This window comes from Monodelphis domestica, chromosome 2, assembly GCF_027887165.1.
Source record: "Monodelphis domestica isolate mMonDom1 chromosome 2, mMonDom1.pri, whole genome shotgun sequence".
In the NCBI taxonomy this organism is placed as follows: domain Eukaryota; kingdom Metazoa; phylum Chordata; class Mammalia; order Didelphimorphia; family Didelphidae; genus Monodelphis; species Monodelphis domestica.
This window is the reverse complement of record NC_077228.1, coordinates 66,721,341-66,741,724: the sequence shown is the minus strand read 5'-3', so window position 1 is coordinate 66,741,724 and position 20,384 is coordinate 66,721,341. Positions and strand designations below refer to the sequence as shown.

The 20,384-nt window shown below is 39.3% G+C and overlaps 1 protein-coding gene across 9 annotated transcripts in view; it reads right to left on the bottom strand.

The window, feature by feature from the left end:
- DNM3 (dynamin 3) overlaps positions 1 to 20,384 on the bottom strand; it is a 647,411-nt gene that overhangs the window by 561,703 nt on the left and 65,324 nt on the right. The window contains exon 1 of one of the 9 annotated variants that reach the window (XM_056815552.1): positions 14,134 to 14,270. The exons of the other annotated variants lie outside the window; for them this stretch is intronic. Coding sequence (XP_056671530.1) covers positions 14,134 to 14,255 — 122 coding nt within the window. The 5' untranslated portion in view covers positions 14,256 to 14,270. Of the gene's footprint in view, positions 1 to 14,133; positions 14,271 to 20,384 lie in introns of those variants that run through there. 9 annotated transcript variants of the gene reach the window in all.

The following is a 20,384-nucleotide window of genomic DNA, read 5'->3' as shown; positions in this document are numbered from 1 at the left end:
CTATAGAACCCTGGGCAAGTCACTTAACCCCCATTACTTGCCTAACCCTTTCCACCATTCTGCCTTGGAACCAGTACACAGTACTGATTCTAAGACAAAAGTTAGGGATCTGTTTTTGTTTTATTTTGAAGCTCTTTTTAAGAACACTGGTCAGAGTTCCAGTTAAGATGGCAATAGGAGAGGCCGTAAAGGAACATAACCCTAGTCGATGACCCTCTATAATAATGAACAAGAGGAGCACAAAACAGGGAGATGTAAGCACAGACAAGTAGGGCAATTTTGAAAGTAAAATGTTAAATTATCATACACTTTTTTAAAGTAATTTATATGTAATGGACTTCTATGCTTCTTTTGCGCATGATAATTTTTTGTGTTAACTAAATTTAAAATAAAATATAATTTTAAAAACCATAGGGAGATATATGCTCATCAAGATATTCACCCCTTAGATGAAGGAGATCCAGTGCAGATGGTTCAGGTAATTTCTTGTGTATGATGAGGTCCTCCAGATGATCCTGTTTGCGGGTGGCATTATGTTTATTACATCAGCTTTGCAGAGTCTCCTGGAAGTAATCTGTAATAACTCAAAGAAATTTGTCTTGTCCATCCACACAGAAGAGATCAAATGGATAAAAAATGTCTATCACCCAGATTTTTACATATATCTGAAAGGACACTATATGTAAATTGTCCAATGATATGTATGTATGTATGTAGTCTCTTGGTGATCGAGAATGACTATTGTCTTTGTGCAGTTTCATCTACGGTGTACCCTCATGTGGCTTTGGAATCCAAAGGCTAAGGCGCAAATTTTGTGGCACATGGGGCCTGGGACGCCAGTTGTTACAGGAGGTGCGGTTGTGGCCTGGTGTCGGCGTTCACGCGCAGCGGCAAGACGTCGACGTCGCTCATCTTCAAAGGTGGTGGCAGCATGGTGAATGTGGGTACACCAGCTGCTTCTGTCAGAGGCAGCGAGTTCTAGTTGCTTTGGTGTAATGCCAGCCCATTTCAAGTTGGACTTTAGCTGATCCTTGAATCTTTTCTTTGGTCGGCCTTGTTTGCTGAGTCCAGCTGACAGTTCACCGTAGAATAACTATCTTGGTATTCGCTGTGGGTCCATGCGGATGACGTGTCCAGACCATCGTAGCTGGGTTTTGAGGACCATGACTTCGATGCTGGTGGAGTTGGCTCTGTCGAGGACTTCCTGATTGGTGATTCAGTCCTGCCATCAGATCCTCATGATTGACCGGAGGGAGCGTTGGTGGAATTGCTCCAGCTGTTTCATGTGCTTCCAGTACAGTGTCCATGTCTCACAACCGTACAGGAGCAAGCTGAGGACCGCTGCATTGTACACTTTGAGCTTCGTCGCAGTGCTTACACCGCTGTGTTGGAGGACCTTGGAGCGCAGCCGCCCGAGTGCCTGGCTGGCCTTTTGGATCCTGGCATTGATCTCATGGTCTAGGGACCCGTCATTGGCGATGGTGCTGCCCAGGTACTTGAAAGTGTTGACGTTAGAAAGCTGCATGCCATCGATTGTAATGCATGGCTGATTAGTTGGCCTCCCTGGTGCAGGTTGGAACAGCACCTCTGTTTTGCTGAGGCTGATAGTCAGGCCAAACAGTTTTGTTGTGGTGGAGAACCTGTCCACAATGGTTTGGAGATGATTTTCTTGGTGGGTCACGAGAGCACAGTCATCTGCAAAGAGAGCTTCCAGGATGAGTCTCTTTGTTGTCTTTGTTTTTGCAGTCAGGCGGCGAAGGTCAAATAGTGAGCCATTCAGTCGGTATTTGATGTAGACACCCAGGTCTAGATCCATCACAGCATGTCGTAATACTTGGGTGAAAAATAGGTTGAATAGTACTGGAGCAAGGACACAGCCTTGTTTCACGCCATTGGAGATGTTGAAGTGATCGGAAGTCTCTCCACCAGATAGGATTTCCCCTGTCATGTCGACATGAGAGAGCTGGATCAGTTTGACAAATTTTGCTGGGCAACCGAGCTTGCTGAGGATCACCCACAATGCATCCCTGTTCACTGTGTCGAACGCCTTTGTCAGGTCTATGAAGACAATGTAGAGACTCAGGTTCTACTCAAGGCATTTTTCCTGCATTTGCCTTACCGTGAAGACCATGTCAATGGTGCTACAATCTGGTTGGAAGCCACATTGTGATTCAGGCAGGTTCTGCTCTGAAACAGATGACAGGAGTCTGTTGAGTATAACACGGGCGAGGATTTTTCTGGCAGTGGAGAGTAGTGAGATGCCTCTGTAGTTGTCACAGGCTGCTCATGAGCCTTTGTTCTTGTATAGGGCTACGATGGAAGCATCTCTGAGTTCTGGGGGCATGTCTTCCTCTTCCCATATGCTGGTCAGTACTATGTGGAATGCCTGGAGTGCCTTTCCATTTAAGGCCTTTTACACCTCGGTTGGGATCCCGACTTTACCGGGTGCCTTGCCTGCACTCATTTGTTTGATGGCTTTTGGGACTTCCTCTATTGAAGGAGGGACATCAAGTTGTTCAATGGAGCGGTTTTGGGGGATCTGGTCAAGGGCGCTTTGGTCGACTGAAGAGGGTCGGTTGAGAAGCTGACTGAAGTGTTCTTTCCACCTGTTGCTGATGCCTTTTTTATCTTTTACGAGAGTGTCACCGTCAGAGGATAGCAAGGGAGTGGTGGTGGGTTTTGATGGCCCATAGACAGTCTTGAGGGCACTGAAAAATTGTTTGTAGTTTTTCATATCAGCAAACCGCTTGATTTCTTCTGCCTTTTTTTCCCACCATCGGTCTTGCATCTTCCTGATCTCACGCTGCGCCGTGGCTTGGAGAGACTTGAATCTGTCCATTTTAGGAGCAGAGTTTGGGTTATTTTGCCACTCCATAAAGGCTTTGTTCTTCTTACTCAATAGGTCTTCAATAGCACTGTTGTTCTTGTCGAACCAGTCCTGGTGGTTGCGTTGTTTTGGGCCTAGGACTGCCTTTGATGTTTCCTTCACTGCGTCTCTGAACTGGTTCCATTTCTCGGTTGAGCTTCCAGTGAGTGGTCCCTTGGCAGACAGCTTGTTGTCCAGGCAGGACTGAAATGCTTGCAAATAAGATGGATCTCTAAGACGACTCATGTTGTAAAATGCACGAACTGTCTGGGCGCGTTTTGGATAGCGAGGCGCAATGCGCATTTGAAGAGTCACTCTAACCAATCAGTGGTCTGTCCAGCATTCAGCTCCTCTCATGGCTCTGGTGATCTTTACATCCTGGATGTCTCGCCAGCGTACAATGATGTAGTCAATGAGATGCCACTGTTTTGATCTTGGGTGCATTCACGTTGTTTTATATTTGTTCGCCATTCTGAACACAGTGTTCATGATGGTGAGTTCAAACTCTGAGCATTTGCTGAGTAGCAGTAGGCCGTTGTTGCTCATTTTGCCCAAGCCGTGTTTGCTGAGCACCCCTTTCCATCTTTTATGGTCCTGGCCAACGCGGGTGTTGAAGTCTCCCAGTAGTATCAGCTTGTCATTTGTGGGCACTAAGTGCAGGATGGCACTCAGGTCAGAGTAGAACTGCTCGATGGTCTCTGTGCTGGTCAGTGTTGGGACATATGCACTGATGATTGTGGCATACCGGTCTTTGCTGAGAGGCAAACGGATCTTCATGAGCCTCTCACTGATGCCCACAGGCAAGTCTGGCAGCTGTTTGAGCAAACTGGCCTTGATTGCCAGGCCAACACCGTGGATTCTGTCTTCATTTGAGGCTCTACCTTTCCAGAAGAAGGTGTATCCAGTGGTGGGTTCGCTGAGTGATCCCTCTTCTGGTAAGCGTGTTTCGCTTAAGGCTGTGATGTCGATGTTATATCGCGCCAGTTCTTTACTGATTAGAGCTGTTCTTCTCTCAGGTCTTGGGGTATTCTCTCTATCAAGTAATGTCCTGATGTTCCATTCTCCTAGTAGGAGTTTCTTTGTATTTTTTCTTTGATTTCGACTGCTTAAAGGGGATGACCCACCAGCCGCGGTGTGCTGACTGGGTGTTTGTAGGGCAGGCAATGTTTGGGACACCTTTTCTAGTCCCCTCCCTTGATTAGGGTGAGCAGTGCTGTCCTAGAGAGGGCTGCTCAGTCGCCCAGGATGCTGCCGAATGTCCCTGCTGCCCACAGGGCCGAGCGACCACTGGTCCGTGGGCCGCCTACGTGCAGGATCGTGACTACAACTGCCAGTGGTCACCTCCATCTGTTGCGTCGTCACTCCCCCATCACCGCAGGTCTTGAAGAGGCTGGACGGGGTTAGGATAGATGAGTGTGCACAAAGATACTTGTTCATGAAAGAGATTTAAGTGGAAAAGCCGATGCACAGAGACAGTCCCACTCTCTCGGCGTTGGAAGCCTGGGTCCAGTGGCACGAAAGATTATTACACCTGGAGACTTCCTCAGCTGCATTGGATGGCCGTGTTGTCTTTTGTGCTCCAACACACACACACACACACACACACACACACACACACACACACACACATACATATAGCACAGATGGACTATGAACTGGACTCAGTGTTAAAAAAAAAAACGAAAGGTATTGAATTGGCCAAATTACTTGTGGAAAACTACAATATATATTTTTGCTGACCCCAAGCTCTCCATAACAGCAAAAAACGTGTTGTTTTTGTTTCATACAAACATTTTACCAGTATTGCAATATGATAGTAAGACTTGGAATACCATTACCTCCAAAGGATTAAAGACCTTACAAAATAAAGTGATGGAAAGGCTCATGGTGGCAGCATAACCAGTTAAGAACTCTGAAGACAAACAAGAGTAAAGGATGTTATCTAGCAATTGTATAGCAAAAAAAGAAAATCAGATGGACATTTGACAGGAAAGATGACAAGTAGACGGACAGAGTACTTCACCATTATTCTCTTGTCATGATGGATGAAATTAAGAAAAGCCTCCAACACACTAAAAGATGACTTGAGGTGAACTTTCTGAAGGAGGGTACAATGGTTAGGTATGTATAGCTTTCCATTTATAACACTGGAGAAAACTCCTAAATTAATGAAATCAGAGATCCACTTGAATGTTTGAGTTAACCAGTACAAGACCAAGATAGATCCCTAGTATAGTCTACTAATGACTCATTCCAAAATGTTTTAATTCATTAATAACTATACTTTGGGCTCCAACATTGAGCCAGTTTGGAATCCTTAACTATTCTTCATTATAGTAGAGTGAAAATGATCAGAATCTGGAATAAGAGGGCCTTGTTTCAAATCCAGCATCTGCCACTATCTACCTATATCATTTTGGGGAAGTCATTTAATTTCTCATGACATATTGTTTCATCTGTAAAAAAATGAGATTAAAATAGCTTACCACTCAATTCCTTTTCATCTTTATACCTATGATCTAGAAATCACAGAACTAACTATGGCCATCATAGTCATCATCTTCCTTCAATAAACTATGCTTCTGAGGCTTCCGGGTAAACATGGCTGCAATCTAGATGCGAATTGCTTCCTCTCCCCGGCACCGAGCGAAATAGACTACCTCAAAAGAGCATAAAAATCACCTTTGGAAGAACAGAGGGACTCTCCAGTACCCCACAGAAATGAAGGCACGTGGGGTTTGAACATTTCCACACTATAAGAAGGAAGAAAAGCTTGCATAAAAATGTGAACTGAGCTGCCCTCCCCCCCACTTCCCCCACCAAACCAGAGTAGGGTGTCAGAGCACTCACTGGAAGCGAGTGAGTGAGGAACTTCTCTGTCTGGGGGGGGGCGGGGAGGGGGGGCGGCACACCAGGGTCCTTGGGATATAAAGACTGCTAGGAAATGACCTCTCAGGGTGGTTACACAGGAGAACCCTGTGCACTGGAGAGCGCACAAACGGCGGGTCCCCTGCATACTGGGAACAGTGAGGAGTCTCCACAGTCTGTAAAAACTGCCTAAGGCCAAAGCATTGCCCTTCGCTGTAGTGAGGGGGAGGGCAAGCCAGGCTCCCTGGAAACTGACAGGGAATACCAGACATCCACCCCTCAGAATAGTTTTACAGGAGATTCTTGCGCACAGGTAAGAAGAGAACACAGAGCATGGGGGCGGGCGAGCTGAACACAGGGGCAGGCGCTCTGAGCACAGGGGCGGGCGCACTAAGAAACCTCAGAGGCTGGGAAGAACTAGTCTGAGGCAACCTAAATTCACAGAAAACCCACCCGTATCACCCAGACCTCAGACTAAAAAGGAAAGGGGAATAAAGCCACCAAAGGAATGGCTCACATGACCCAAAATCAAGCCTCCAAGAAGAAAGAGAAAAAAGTGACTATTGAAAACTTTTATGGTGGGAGTACCCAAGGAAAAGAAGAGAAAGAGGATGAAATCCAAACAAAATCAAAACATGCCTCCCAAAATGGAAATTATCCACAAGCTCTGGAAAAACTCAAATTGGAGCTTATCCAAAAGATAGAAACCTTCTGGAAAGAAAAATGGGAGAAAGAGATCAGCAGTCTGATAGACAAGACTTCACAATTGGAGAAAGAGCTGGAAGTCTCTCACTAAAGGGTAGAACAAGCTGAAAAACAAATCCAGTCCCTAAAGACCCGAAATAAGCAACTGGAAGACAGTGAGCTTGCAAAACAGCAAGAATTAATAAAGCAAAGCCAAAAAATTAATGAATTAGAAGAAAACATAAAATATCTCACTGACAAGGTGACAGCCAGAAAAACTGAGGAAGAAGAGACAACTTGAGAATTATTGGTCTGCCCGAAAAACCAGAGATAAACAAAAACCTCGATGCTATACTACAGGAGATTATAGAAGAAAATTGCCCACATGTTCTGGAGTAGGGGGCAAAATAGAAATAGAAAGGGTTCATAGAACACCCTCAATACTAAATCCCCAGAAGACAACCCCCAGGAATGTAATCACCAAATTCAAGAGCTTCCAAGCAAAGGAGAAAATCCTACAAGAACCCAAGAAGAGGAGCTTCAGATATAGAGAGGCTCCCATAAGGATCACACATGACTTAGCGGCTAACACGCTAAGAGACCGCAAAGCATGGAGCACGATATTTAGAAAGGCAAGAGAGCTGGGTCTCCAACCAAGAATCAACTACCCAGCAAAACTGACTATATACTTCCAGGGGAAAGTATGGGCATTCAACAAAATAGAAGATTTCCAAGTATTTGCTAAGAAAAGACCAGAACTTAATGGAAAATTTGATATCCAATCACAGAAAGCAAGAGAAACATGAAAAGGTAAATATGAAAGAAAGGGAAAAGGAGAAAAATCTTATCTTTTTCTTTAAGTCAAACTCTCTTCTATAAGGACTACATTTACATCAAATTATATATATATATATTAATATGTGGGGAAAATATATTCTGTAACTCTCAAAAATTGTATGCATCATAAGAGAAGTTAGAAGAATCATGCATAGGGAAAGATTGGGGCATCAAGAAGATTTGGTGAAAGGGGGGGCAAAGAAAGAAAAAGGGAGGGGGGAATCATCAATGATACTCAGATTTACTTCAAGAAATGGGGGGGGGGGAACTAAATAGAATAATCTTTCCCATACAAAGATACACATGGGAAGGGGAGGGGAAGAACTCTCATATGAGAAGGAGAGGAAGAGAGCACGAAGTGGTATTACTTAAACCTTACTCTCAGTGAAAACAACTCTGAGAGGGAAGAACATCTAGATCCATTGGGATCCTGAATTCTATCTTATCCAACAGGGTAAGAGAGAAAGGAAAATTAAGGAGGGGGAGGGGGAGAGAGTATAAAAAGGGAGGGAAGGAGAGGGGGAGAAGGGAGCATAAAAAGGGAGGGGCTAGAAAGGGAAGCATCTCAAGGGAGGGGACTAGGGGGACTAACCTAAAGTAAATCACTGGTTCAAAAGGTTATAGCTAAAGAAGAAAGGTCAGAACTAGGAGAAGATATCAAAATGCCAGGTAATCCACAAGTGACAATCATAACTTTGAACGTGAATGGGATAAACTCACCCATAAAACGTAGACAAATAGCAGATTGGATTAGAACCCAAAACCCTACCATATGTTCTCTTCAAGAAACACATATGAGTCAGGTTGATACTCACAAGGTTAGAATTAAAGGATGGAGTAAGACCTTTTGGCCATCAACTGATAGAAAGAAGGCAGGAGTTGCAATCATGATATCTGACAAAGCCAAAGCAAAAATAGACCTGATCAAAAGGGACAGGGAAGGTAAATATATTCTGTTAAAAGGGAGTATAGACAATGAGGAAATATCACTAATCAACATGTATGCACCAAATGGTATAGCATCCAAATTTCTAATGGCGAAACTAGGAGAATTGAAGGAGGAAATGGACAGTAAAACCATATTAGTGGGAGACTTGAACCAATCACTATCAAATTTAGATAAATCAAACCAAAAAATAAATAAGAAAGAGGTAAAAGAGGTGAATGAAATCTTAGAAAAATTAGAGTTAATAGACATATGGAGAAAAATAAATAGGGACAAAAAGGAATGCACCTTCTTCTCAGCACCACATAGCACATTCACAAAAATAGATCATACACTAGGTCACAGAAACATGGCACTCAAATGCAGAAAAGCAGAAATAATAAATGCAACCTTTTCAGATCATAAAGCAATAAAAATATTGATTGGAAAGGGTACATGGAGAGCCAAATCAAAAATTAATTGGAAATTAAATACTATGATACTCCAAAATCGGTTAGTTAGAGAAGAAATCATAGAAACAATTAATAATTTCATTGAGGAAAATGACAATGGTGAGATATCCTTTCAAACCTTATGGGATGCAGCCAAAGCAGTACTTAGAGGAAAATTTATATCCTTGAGTGCATATATTAACAAATTAGAGAGGGCAGAGATCAATGAATTGGAAATGCAAATCAAAAAACTTGAGAGCTAACAAATTAAAAACCTCGAGAAGAAAACCAAACTAGAGATCCTAAAAATTAAGGGAGAAATTAATAAAATCAAAAGTGATAGAACTATTAAACTAATAAACAAGACTAGAAGCTGGTACTTTGAAAAAACAGACAAAATAGATAAAGTACTGGTCAATCTAATTTAAAAAAGGAAAGAAGAAAGGCAAATTAACAGCATCAAAGATGAAAAGGGGGACCTCACCTCCAATGAAGAGGAAATTAAGGCAATCATTAAAAACTACTTTACCCAACTATATGGCAATAAATATACCAACCTAGGTGATATGGATGAATATTTACAAAAATATAAATGGCCTAGACTAACAGTAGAAGAAATGGAATTCTTAAATAATCCCATATCAGAAAAAGAAATCCAACAGGCCATCAAAGAACTTCCTAAAAAAAAATCCCCAGGGCCTGATGGATTCACCAGTGAATTCTATCAAACATTCAAAGAACAGCTAATCCCAATACTATACAAACTATTTGACATAATAAGCAAAGAGGGAGTTCTACCAAACTCCTTTTATGACACAAACATGGTACTGATTCCAAAGCCAGGCAGGCCAAAAACAGAAAAAAAAAATTATTGACCAATCTCCCTAATGAATATAGATGCAAAAATCTTAAATAGGATACTAGCAAAAAGACTCCAGCAAGTGATCAGAAGAGTCATTCACCATGATCAAGTAGGATTTATACCAGGGATGCAGGGCTGGTTCAATATTAGGAAAACCATCCATATAGTTGACCATATCAACAAGCAAACCAACAAAAATCACATGATCATTTCAATACATGCAGAAAAAGCCTTTGATAAAATACAACACCCATTCCTATTAAAAACACTAGAAAGCATAGGAATAGAAGGGTCGTTCCTAAAAATAATAAACAGTATATATCTAAAACCATCAACTAATATCATCTGCAATGGGGATAAACTAGAAGCCTTCCCAATAAGATCAGGAGTGAAACAAGGATGCCCATTATCACCTCTACTATTTGACATTGTACTAGAAACACTAGCAGTAGCAATTAGAGAAGAAAAAGAAATTAAAGGCATTAAAATAGGCAAGGAGGAGACCAAGTTATCACTCTTTGCAGATGACACGATGGTCTACTTAAAGAATCCTAGAGATTCAACCAAAAAGCTAATCGAAATAATCAACAACTTTAGCAAAGTTGCAGGACACAAATAAACCCACATAAGTCATCAGCATTTCTATATATTTCCAACACAGCTCAGCAGCAAGAACTAGAAAGAGAAATCCCATTCAAAATCACCTTAGACAAAATAAAATACTTAGAAATCTATCTCCCGAGACAAACACAGGAACTATATGAACACAACTACAAAACACTCTCCACACAACTAAAACTAGACTTGAACAATTGGAAAAACATTAACTGCTCATGGGTAGGACAAGCCAATATAATAAAAATGACCATCCTACCCAAACTTATTTATCTATTTAGTGCCATACCCATTGAACTACCAAAATACTTCTTCACTGATTTAGAAAAAACCATAACAAAGTTCATTTGGGAGAACAAAAGATCAAGGATAACCAGGGAAATAATGAAAAAAAAAATACAAAGGAAGGGGGCCTTGCAGTCCCAGATCTCAGACTATATTATAAAGCAGCGGTCTTCAAAATAATTTGGTACTGGCTAAGAGACAGAAAGGAGTACCAGTGGAATAGACTCGGGGTAAATGACATCAGCAAGACAGTATATGACAAACCCAAAGGTCCCAGCTTTGGGGACAAAAATCCACTATTTCATAAAAACTGCTGGGAAAACTGAAGGACAGTGTGGGAAAGATTAGGTTTAGATCAACACCTCACACCCTACACCAAGATAAATTCAAAATGGGTGAATGACTTGAACATAAAGAAGGAAACTATAAGAAAAGTAGGCAAACACAGAATAGTATACATGTCAGACCTTTGGGAAGGGAAAGACTTCAAAACCAAGTAAGACTTAGAAAGAGTTACAAAATGCAAAATAAATAATTTGGACTACATCAATTTAAAAAGTTTTTGTACAAACAAAACCAATGTAACCAAAATCAGAAGGAAAGCAACAAATTGGGAAACAATCCTCATCAAAACCTCAGACAAAGGTTTAATTACTCAAATTTACAAAGAGCTAAATCAATTGTACAAAAAATCAAGCCATTCTCCAATTGATAAATGAGCAAGGGACAAGAACAGGAATTTCTCAGTCAAAGAAATCAAAACTATTAATAAGCACATGAAAAAGTGCACTACATCTCATAATCAGAGAGATGCAAATCAAAACAACTCTGAGGTATCACCTCACACCTAGCAGATTGGCTAACATGACAGCAAAGGAAAGTAATGAATGCTGGAGTCGATGTGGCAAAGTAGGGACACTAATCCACTGCTGGTGGGGTTGTGAACTGATCCAACCATTCTGGAGGGCAATATGGAACTATGCCCAAAGGGCGATAAAAGACTGTCTGCCCTATGATCCAGCCATAGCACTGCTGGGTTTGTACCCCAAAGAGATAATAAGGAAAAAGACTTGTACAAGAATATTCATAGCCACGCTCTTTGTGGTGGCCAAAAATTGGAAAATGAGGGGATGCCCTTCCATTGGGGAATGGCTGAATAAATTGTGGTATATGTTGGTGATGGAATACTATTGTGCTCAAAGGAATAATAAAGTGGAGGAATTCCATGGAGACTGGAACAACCTCCAGGAAGTGACACAGAGCGAAAGGAGCAGAACCAGGAAAACACTGTACACAGAGACTGACACACTGTGGTACAATCGAACATAATGAACTTCTCCATTAGTGTCAATGCAATGTCCCTGAACAATCTGCAGGGATCTAGGAGAAAAAACACTATCCACAAGCAGAGGACAAACTGTGGAAGTAAAAACACGGAGGAAAACTAACTGCTAGACTACAGTGGTTGAGGGGATATGACTGAGGAGAGACTCTAAATGAACACTCTGGTGCAAATACCAACAACATGGAAATGGGTTCGAATCAAGAACACTTGTGATACCCAGTGGAATCGCACGTCGGCTATGGGATAGGTGGGGTGTGGGGGGGAGAAAATGATCTTTGTCTCCAATGAATAATGCTCGGATATGACCAAATAAAATAATGTTAAAAATAAAAAATAAAAAATAAAAAAATAAACTATGCTTCTCACTATTTTTACGAGGTCACTAGCTTTATCAGTCAAAGGCTATTTTCATTATTAATTTCTGTGTTTAATTGATAATCACTTTTTTTAAACCCTTACCTTCCAACTTAGAATCAATATTTAGTATTGGTTCTAAGACAAAAGAGTAGTAAGGGCTAGACAAAAGGAGTTAAGTGACTTGCCCAGGGTCACACAGCTAGGAAGTGTCTGAGGCCAGACGTGAACCTAGGACCTCCTGTCTCTAAGCCTGGTTCTCAATCCACTGAGCCACCCAGCTGGCCCCCTAATATGCTACTCTTAAGGAATTGGCAAAGCCAGGATTAGAATCTAGCATTCTTCTGTTCCATGCTAGTTATTTTTACTATAGGATGCTTTTATCAAGTATTTTCTTTTGATTATATGCATGCTTTTTTCACCAACCTCTTAGAAAATTATTTAACAACTAGATTAGACATTAAGGTCACATGCTTAAATTTGCAATAATACAATCAAGCAATTATATTCTATTAATTATAATTAACACATTTTGTTGATGATTATCTGCCTCTGAAGTTCACAAAATTAATAAGACATATGAAAAAAATTCTTCCATATTTTAGTTTATTCTACCAGGTCAACTATTTTAACATGGGCCATACAGAAGCCAAGCTACTTTCTAGAACATGCGATGACTTACTATAACTTTAAAGAGTGACTTTAAACCTAGCATTTGCTTCCATTAATATGCATTATGCTTTTATTTGCTCCAATTAATGCTCAGTAGGCAATAAACTTCAACTAACTGCACATGCCCCATAGTCAGTAGCAAAAAATTAAATCTTTAAAATAGTCATGTTTGGAAAAGTAGACATCTGGAATGTCAACCGAAAACATACATAGATACCTGAAATATTCTAGCTGTACACTTGACCAGAACACAGAAAACTCTTGTTTATTTTAACCACTTGCAAAGGCTTGCATGATGATATGTTTTTAAAGAATTACCCATAAAGCCATTATAAGTAAAATAATCTATGTGGAGACCTACATGCAATGCTATGACTATTCATATGTAATTCTTATTGCATATTTTACGTGCATTTAGATATAGATATAGCTAAAAAAAATTTCCCCCTATTTAACCCAGATTCTGAGTTTAAAACTTTGTTTTCTAGTAATCACAAAGGACTAACAAAAAGTAATTCTGCTACAACTTTATGGGGGAAGGCAAGTTAAATTTTGTTCACCTTTGAAGTTAAAATTCTGGAATTTTCTGGTTTCTCTGCAAAAGCACACTTAAGAAGATGATACTTCAGAGTATTCCAATTCATTTTAAATATTCCTTAAAAAAGTAGCAGAATTCACATTCAGTCCTTCTGATCTCTGAACTATATCAGAATTATAATATAGAACATGAGTTTTTAGTCAGCACTGAAAGGCAACAGAAGAGGAGGAGGATGCCTTGGACTTGTAGTTGGGAATTCTGCATTTAAAACCTGTCTCAGATCCAGGCTAGATATACAAATTACAAACTTTGTTTCTGCAACTGTATAATGTGGATGATATTCATCCTGAGATACTATGGAAGGGTTGTTCTAATATGATTTTCTCTTAAAGAGAGAAATAGCACCAATAGCAGAGTTTGAAGGAGGAAGATTCTGACTTCTGTGACCGGAAAGAACTGCAGAGGTTCACAGATTTAGACCTAGACGCCATTTTAGAGATTAGCTCAACCCCCTGCCCCCCCCCCCCAATTGGAGGAAACTGAGGTCCCTGGTGGCATGTGAAGTCCTTAGGAGTAGGAATGGTTTCGTTCTTTTATGTAGTCCCAGTGCCTCCCACTGGGCCTACAGTACGCAGTAAGTTTTAATTAATAAAAGTTTGATTGATTTACCAAACCACCTATGCCAAGAATTATACTGAAAGAAGTAATTAAAGCATTATCGTTTGTTACCAGAATGTTATTTGTGAGTAGGAAGTAGCATTATAGCAAGAGTTAAGAACACAGATCACAGCTTTGGCGAAGGTTTTCAAGTTCGTCGGCCCAAACTGTACCTCTGTGCTGCCTGCGAGCGCCTTCTTAGCCCACAGAGCAGATGGGAGGAAGCGCTCCTTTTGGGCTTCCGGCCAGAGGGGCGGGGCACGCGGAGGACGAGCAGGATCCACGACCCCACCATCCCCCAGATCGCCTCAGCCCATGGGCCAATGCTGATATATAATAAGAAAAAGAGGTCGTTACACTGTTTCTAGAGTACGAGCTAGTTTCTAGAGTACGAGCTAGGTCTTCCATGGAAGATTTGTAGAAGCATTTGAACAAGAATTACACGGTATGGGTTATCATTTGAATGAACAGAGAAAACGACAGCAGTGAGATTACAAACCTACCCAAGGATCAAAAAGTGCATTTTTAAAATGCAAAAATATAACGTCATTACAGGGTGGGAACAACATTAAAATGTATCAGCATCATGAGTCTAGATTCCAGTTCCAGCATTTGAAGAGGTATAATGAAGAGTCTTCTCATCTGTAAAATGGGCATGATAATACTATAACATTTAACATGTGTCAGGCATCCTGCTAAGCACTTTATTGGATCCTCACAACAACCCTGGGAGGTAGGTGCTATTACTATCTCCATTTTTCAGAGGAGGAAACTGAGGCAAACAGGTATGACGTAACTTGCCCTGGTTACACAGCTAATAAGTGTCTGAGACAAGAGTCAGACTCAAAAAGATGTACCTTCCTGACTCCTGGTCTAGCACTCTGGATAGTCAATAATTTTATAAACTTTAGAGCACACTTAGAGATATAAGTTATTATTAATATTCTCCAAGTCAGTTACGTCATTACTTTCTAAATATAAGAGAAGCCTCATTAGACAATAGAAAGAGTAGCAAATTCAGGCAAGCCACAAATTCCCAATTTTCTCATGTAGAAAAACTGAGGAAAGATTGGTGATGAACTGTAAATTAAGTCCCTTCCAGATTCCAAATTACTATCTTTCTACATGTCTTCATATATAAAATAAGAATACACTATTTGTACTGCCTATATTCTCTGAAAAAACACTTTGTAAATGTTAGCTGCTATTAATATAAAGTCATACCTATCATTTAATAAATAACTACTTAATTTTTAATTTCTGGAAAGGAATGATCTAAAAGCTCTTGATAATCTGTGCTTATGAATGGGAACAGTGGTACTAATGGTACAAAATATGCCACTAGACAGGGCTATTATGTTTTAATGGGCTGATATTAAAATGAGTATGAACTTCACAAGTATACATCCATTGACAGAAGTGGGAACAAACTCAAAAGCAAGTGGAATAAAAGGGGAAAGCCATACTAGAATAAACTATTTATAAAGAAAATGATATTAACTATGGAAAAAAATGGTATTACCATATTCACAACCATAATGTATCATGAAGAAAAATAGCTACTAAGATATAATTTTAGAACCACTCTGGGTCACTGGAAACACGACATGTTTTTCCAAAGAATACCCAACTCAACCTTTTCCTCTTAGCTACGACTGATCACAACTGTTTGACTATCTCCCAAATAATGTCATCCACAAACATGGCATCTGGTCCACCTCACCAACTAAAGGCAGCTAGTTGACATACTGGAGGAATTAGTCACTTAACTTCCTTTAGTCTCAGTTTCCTCATCTGTAAATTGGGAAATCATAATAGCGCCTAACTCTCAGTTATTGTGAGGATCGATGAGATAGCACTTGTAAAACTCTTTGTAGATCTTCAGGTGCTATAAAAATAATAGCTATCAATAATAAAGTAAATATTTCAAGTTGGGTCTTAAATAGAACATCTTTTCATAAAAGTAGCAGTGAATTAAGTCCCTACCAACAAAGAAATTATGGTATAAGAGGAGGGTAAAAGATAGTTATATATGAAGGCAAATATAGATAAATAAAAGTTAAATTAAATATTAGAGACATCAATGTCTCCTAAGTTTGGGACACTATTATCATTCATTTGATCTTTCAATGTCCCTTCCTTCATTTGAAAAGTGAAGTGTAAGGTATATTTAAGGTGAATTAATATTAATTTTATTTGGGGAGATTCCAGGTCAAAGAAAAAAAAGTACTTCAAGAGTTCAAATTATCTCAAGTACTCTAAAAATATCACCAAATAAAATTAACTTTAATTCACCTTAAAAATATACCTCTTACTGCACTTTTCAAGTGAAGGAAGGGACACTGAGTTTACTGTTTGCTATTTGATTCATTCCTTTTCCATCCTTTGCCACTTTTTTCTAACTGAAGCATTTCAATTGCTGATTGTTCATCAATGATTCAATTTGCACTGGGAAAATCTAGTCTCTGAGAGCAGATGTTAAAGCTAATGATCAATTGTCTACATCATTCAATTTTGAACAATTCTTTCAAAGTCAGATCAAACAGAATTTTTAACTAATCCTGTTGTCAGTGTCATGAAGGGATTTATGATTCAATTTGGAGTCCAACATCCCTTCCAACTCTTAAGATTACATGATTCATATGATGTTATAACATTACTTTTTAAATGGCATCCAATTTTGAACATATAGAAAAAAAATCTCCCTGCATACATATTCAGAAAGTGCTCAGTTCATAAAACAATGAATGTTTCAAGTCAGCTTTGAAGATTAGGAGCAGAAACCTCTACCATTTGCAAAGTTTGAATAGCTCTTTAAATGCTATGGTAGGAGTCTAAGTGATTGAGCCTAAGTGATTCTCACATTCCTTTTCTGAGGTCAAGTGATACATTCTACCATTTGAAAACAAACTCAGTGTTAAAGTCAAATAAGAAGAACCAACTTAACTGCTTCTGGTTTCGGTCAGATATATATTCAAAGAAACGACTCTCCTAAAAGATTTGATAATACTGTTACTAGGAGTGCTTATTCAATTGTAATAAAGTAGTGAGTAGAATTTGATGCAGTGGGCAACAGGGTTGCTCAGTGGATTAAGAGTCAGTCCTAGAGACGAGAGGGAGGTCCGGGGTTTAAATCTAATTGTGTGACCCTGGGCAAGCCCCATTGCCTAGCCCTTACCATTCTTCTGTCTTAGAATCCTGGAAGGTAAGGAATTAAGAAAACAATAATTTCCCTGCAGTCTCAAATATGAAAAGGGAAAATTGTAATTTTCCACATGATTTGATCTTCAATAATTTAAACTACCAGACCATTGTCACATCCTGTGGATCTCAGGGTCATAGGATTTAGCACCAGATAGGAATTTGGATGAGTTTTCCTCTGATCTCTTCAGGTCTCCCTCAGAAAAGTAATTTCACTTGGAGGGCACTAGCAAACTGGAAAATCAGACAGTTTTCAAATCACAGAAAGTTAAATATTTATTAAATATTTACTATGTGTTAAGTACTACGTTGAATTGCACTTTGAAGGCACTAAAGCTTCTCTAAGGGAATGTGAAGAAGTGCATTTTAGGCATGAGGAACAATAAGTACAAAGACCAAGAGCTGTGAGTTGAAAAATCGAAATTTATGTATGGGAAATAGCAAGTGGCACAGTTCGGCAGGAGAAGTAGAGTACATGAAGAAAAGTAATGCATAATAAGGTTGGAAAGGCAGGCTGGAGTCCACTTGTGTAGGACTTTAAAAACCAGGGCTATTTTTATTTTATCTTGGATGAGAAAGAGAGTCACAGGAACTTTTGGGGTTAGAATGTGACATGGTTAGGTCTGTGCTGTAGCAATATCAATTTGGCAGCTCTGTTGAAGAGAAGAGAAGGACTGTGGGTTGGCAATCCAACTCAGAGGCTATTGAATAGTCCACATGCAAACTAAACTAGGGTGACCACTGTATGAACAGAGAAGGGAACAGAGTAGAGACATATTTTGAAGGTATAAAGTGGATAAGGATTGGCAAATAATTACAGGTGGGTGGAAGGGAAAAGGAAAAGCCAAGGATAACTCCAAAATTGTGAACCTGAGTGACTAAAAGGATATTGATGCCCTTAACAAAAATAAAGAAGTTGGGAAGAGGCATGAATTTGAGAGGAAAGATAATGACTTCCATTTCAGATATACTGAGTGTGAAATACTTTCAGGATACCTACTTAGAGGTTTCTAATAGATAGTTGGTGATGAAAGACTAGAATTGTAATAACAGACTTGGGCTGGATAGGTAGATCTATAAGCCCTGCACAAAATGATGACAGCTGAACCCATAGAAGTTCAATACATCTCTGCTAGAGAGAAAGATGAGAAGCCAGAGACAATAGCTCAGGACAGAGGCCTGATATCAGAGAGTAGGATAAGAATGATCATCTAGCAAAGGAGACTAACAAAGAATGGCCAGATAGTTAAAAGAAGAAAAAAAGGAAAGCATTGTGTAAGAAAAACCTGAGAAGAGGGTGTCAATGATGAAAAAGTGACCAAGTGTCAAATGATGCAGAGAAGCCTAGAAAAGAAATGGATATTTCTATTGTTTCTAGGTAAGGTACTTGTCTTCTCTGCAGAAGGGCAATGAATAAAAAAATTATTCTATTAATTCTATAAATCCAGATATGGATTAGTTTGATCATAGCCTAAATGCCAAAAAAAAATCTGGAAGGTATTTTTAACATATTAACTGCTGATGACTTCTTTGTACATATTTATTGCTATGCTAAATTGTATTTCTCTGGTGAAATAATTTACCAAGAAGAAAAAATATTTCATCCCTCCATAGCTTATAAGATCTGAAGTCATATTTTAAAACATTCCTTAAATGATTACTATGAATAAGAATCTGCAGAGGATACAAATAAAAGGAAAAGATTATTCCCACCTTTAAGTTTACTGTCTGACTGGGAAGAAGTTACTTTGAATAATGAATACATAACTCCCTATTTTATTTTTTACTTGATAGTAATGATCAGAGTTTATCCAAATTACCTTTTTATGTCTTTGAAGAAAACTTTTCTTATTCTGACATATGCCAGATAAATACTTCATTGGAATTGATCATATAAGCGATCATTTTGCTCTACCAATTCTCATGCCTTTAGAGACAGGAAAAAGGGAGAACTGTTCACTTTTAAAGTCTTTCTGTCAGCATCTATTATATAGCTTTGTACACAGGTGGTACTTAATAAATACTTATTGACTAAAGGATTTTTTCCTAGTCAGCAAACAAAAAGCACAGTGGGATCTTATATCCTCCATTCCTTTCTGTCTATTGTGTAACTACAAAGGCATGGTCAGCATCAGAATATTATCTTTGAAAGCCTTCTGGTCTCTTCACAAATATTCACCAAGGATGTCCTTAATGCATATGTAAATTATTCCCATTAAGACTTTGAATGGAGAAGAAAGTAGATATAGGAGTTCATAGTTATTGGTATTTTCTCTGGGTGTTTTTTAAATAAGTTACATAATTTTTCAAAGTAGTTAATATTCTTTCTTCTTTCAAATATGTTAAGAATTGACCTTGTCAGTAAGCTGTGTTTTCCTTTGAGGCTTTGTTTGAAGGTGTTTGGGAGTTATTCTCCTACTATATATTTGTGTATTGTGTATCCCTGGAAACAATATCTCTTCCAGATCTAGACAGCCTGGGGCTGCTGGCCTTGCTAAGAATACAAGGGCCTGGGTCTTTGGTCATGGCACCAGCAGCAGGGGTGTACCATGGATCAGTGAACAGAGAGATGTATTCTCCATCACATACTACATTATATCATACTTATTTGCACACATGTACTGGGAGGAGTTCCAAATGCAGTGCAAAGGACCACTTGGTTTCTGAGGGTTCAAATAAACTTTACTAAAAAGGTACTTGATGACCCACAGACAAAAATAGTCCCAAAGGAGGTTCTGTGAGGTCATCATAGTCTCTTGTGGACAGATCTTTATACACTCCTTCCGAGGCTTCATGGCTAAGGTTCAGGTAAATTCATGGTGACAAAGTTAACTTGAACTTTCCCCAATCTGTTCTGCAGAGTCCTGAATCACAAGAGCTCTCATTGGAAGGGTTGGGGTGAGAGCTGAATATTAACTCAGGATGCCCCTGACCCACAACAATATGTCTTATTCTCCCTCTCAGACTGAAAGCAAGTTGAAGGCAAAAATTGTTACCTCCCATTTTTGCATACAGGATATAGCCAATACTTGGCACAATAAAAGTTGCATTTGATTGAGAACAGTGTAAGAAAACAAATTAATTTCAAAAATTAAACAAACTCATTTTAGGTAGGTATATCAACATCCAAAAAAAGTGTAAGATTTGCTAATACTTTATGCATCTGAATTTTTAAGACTAATCTTTTTTTTTAACTTTCTCTTGGGTATTATGTCTATAACTT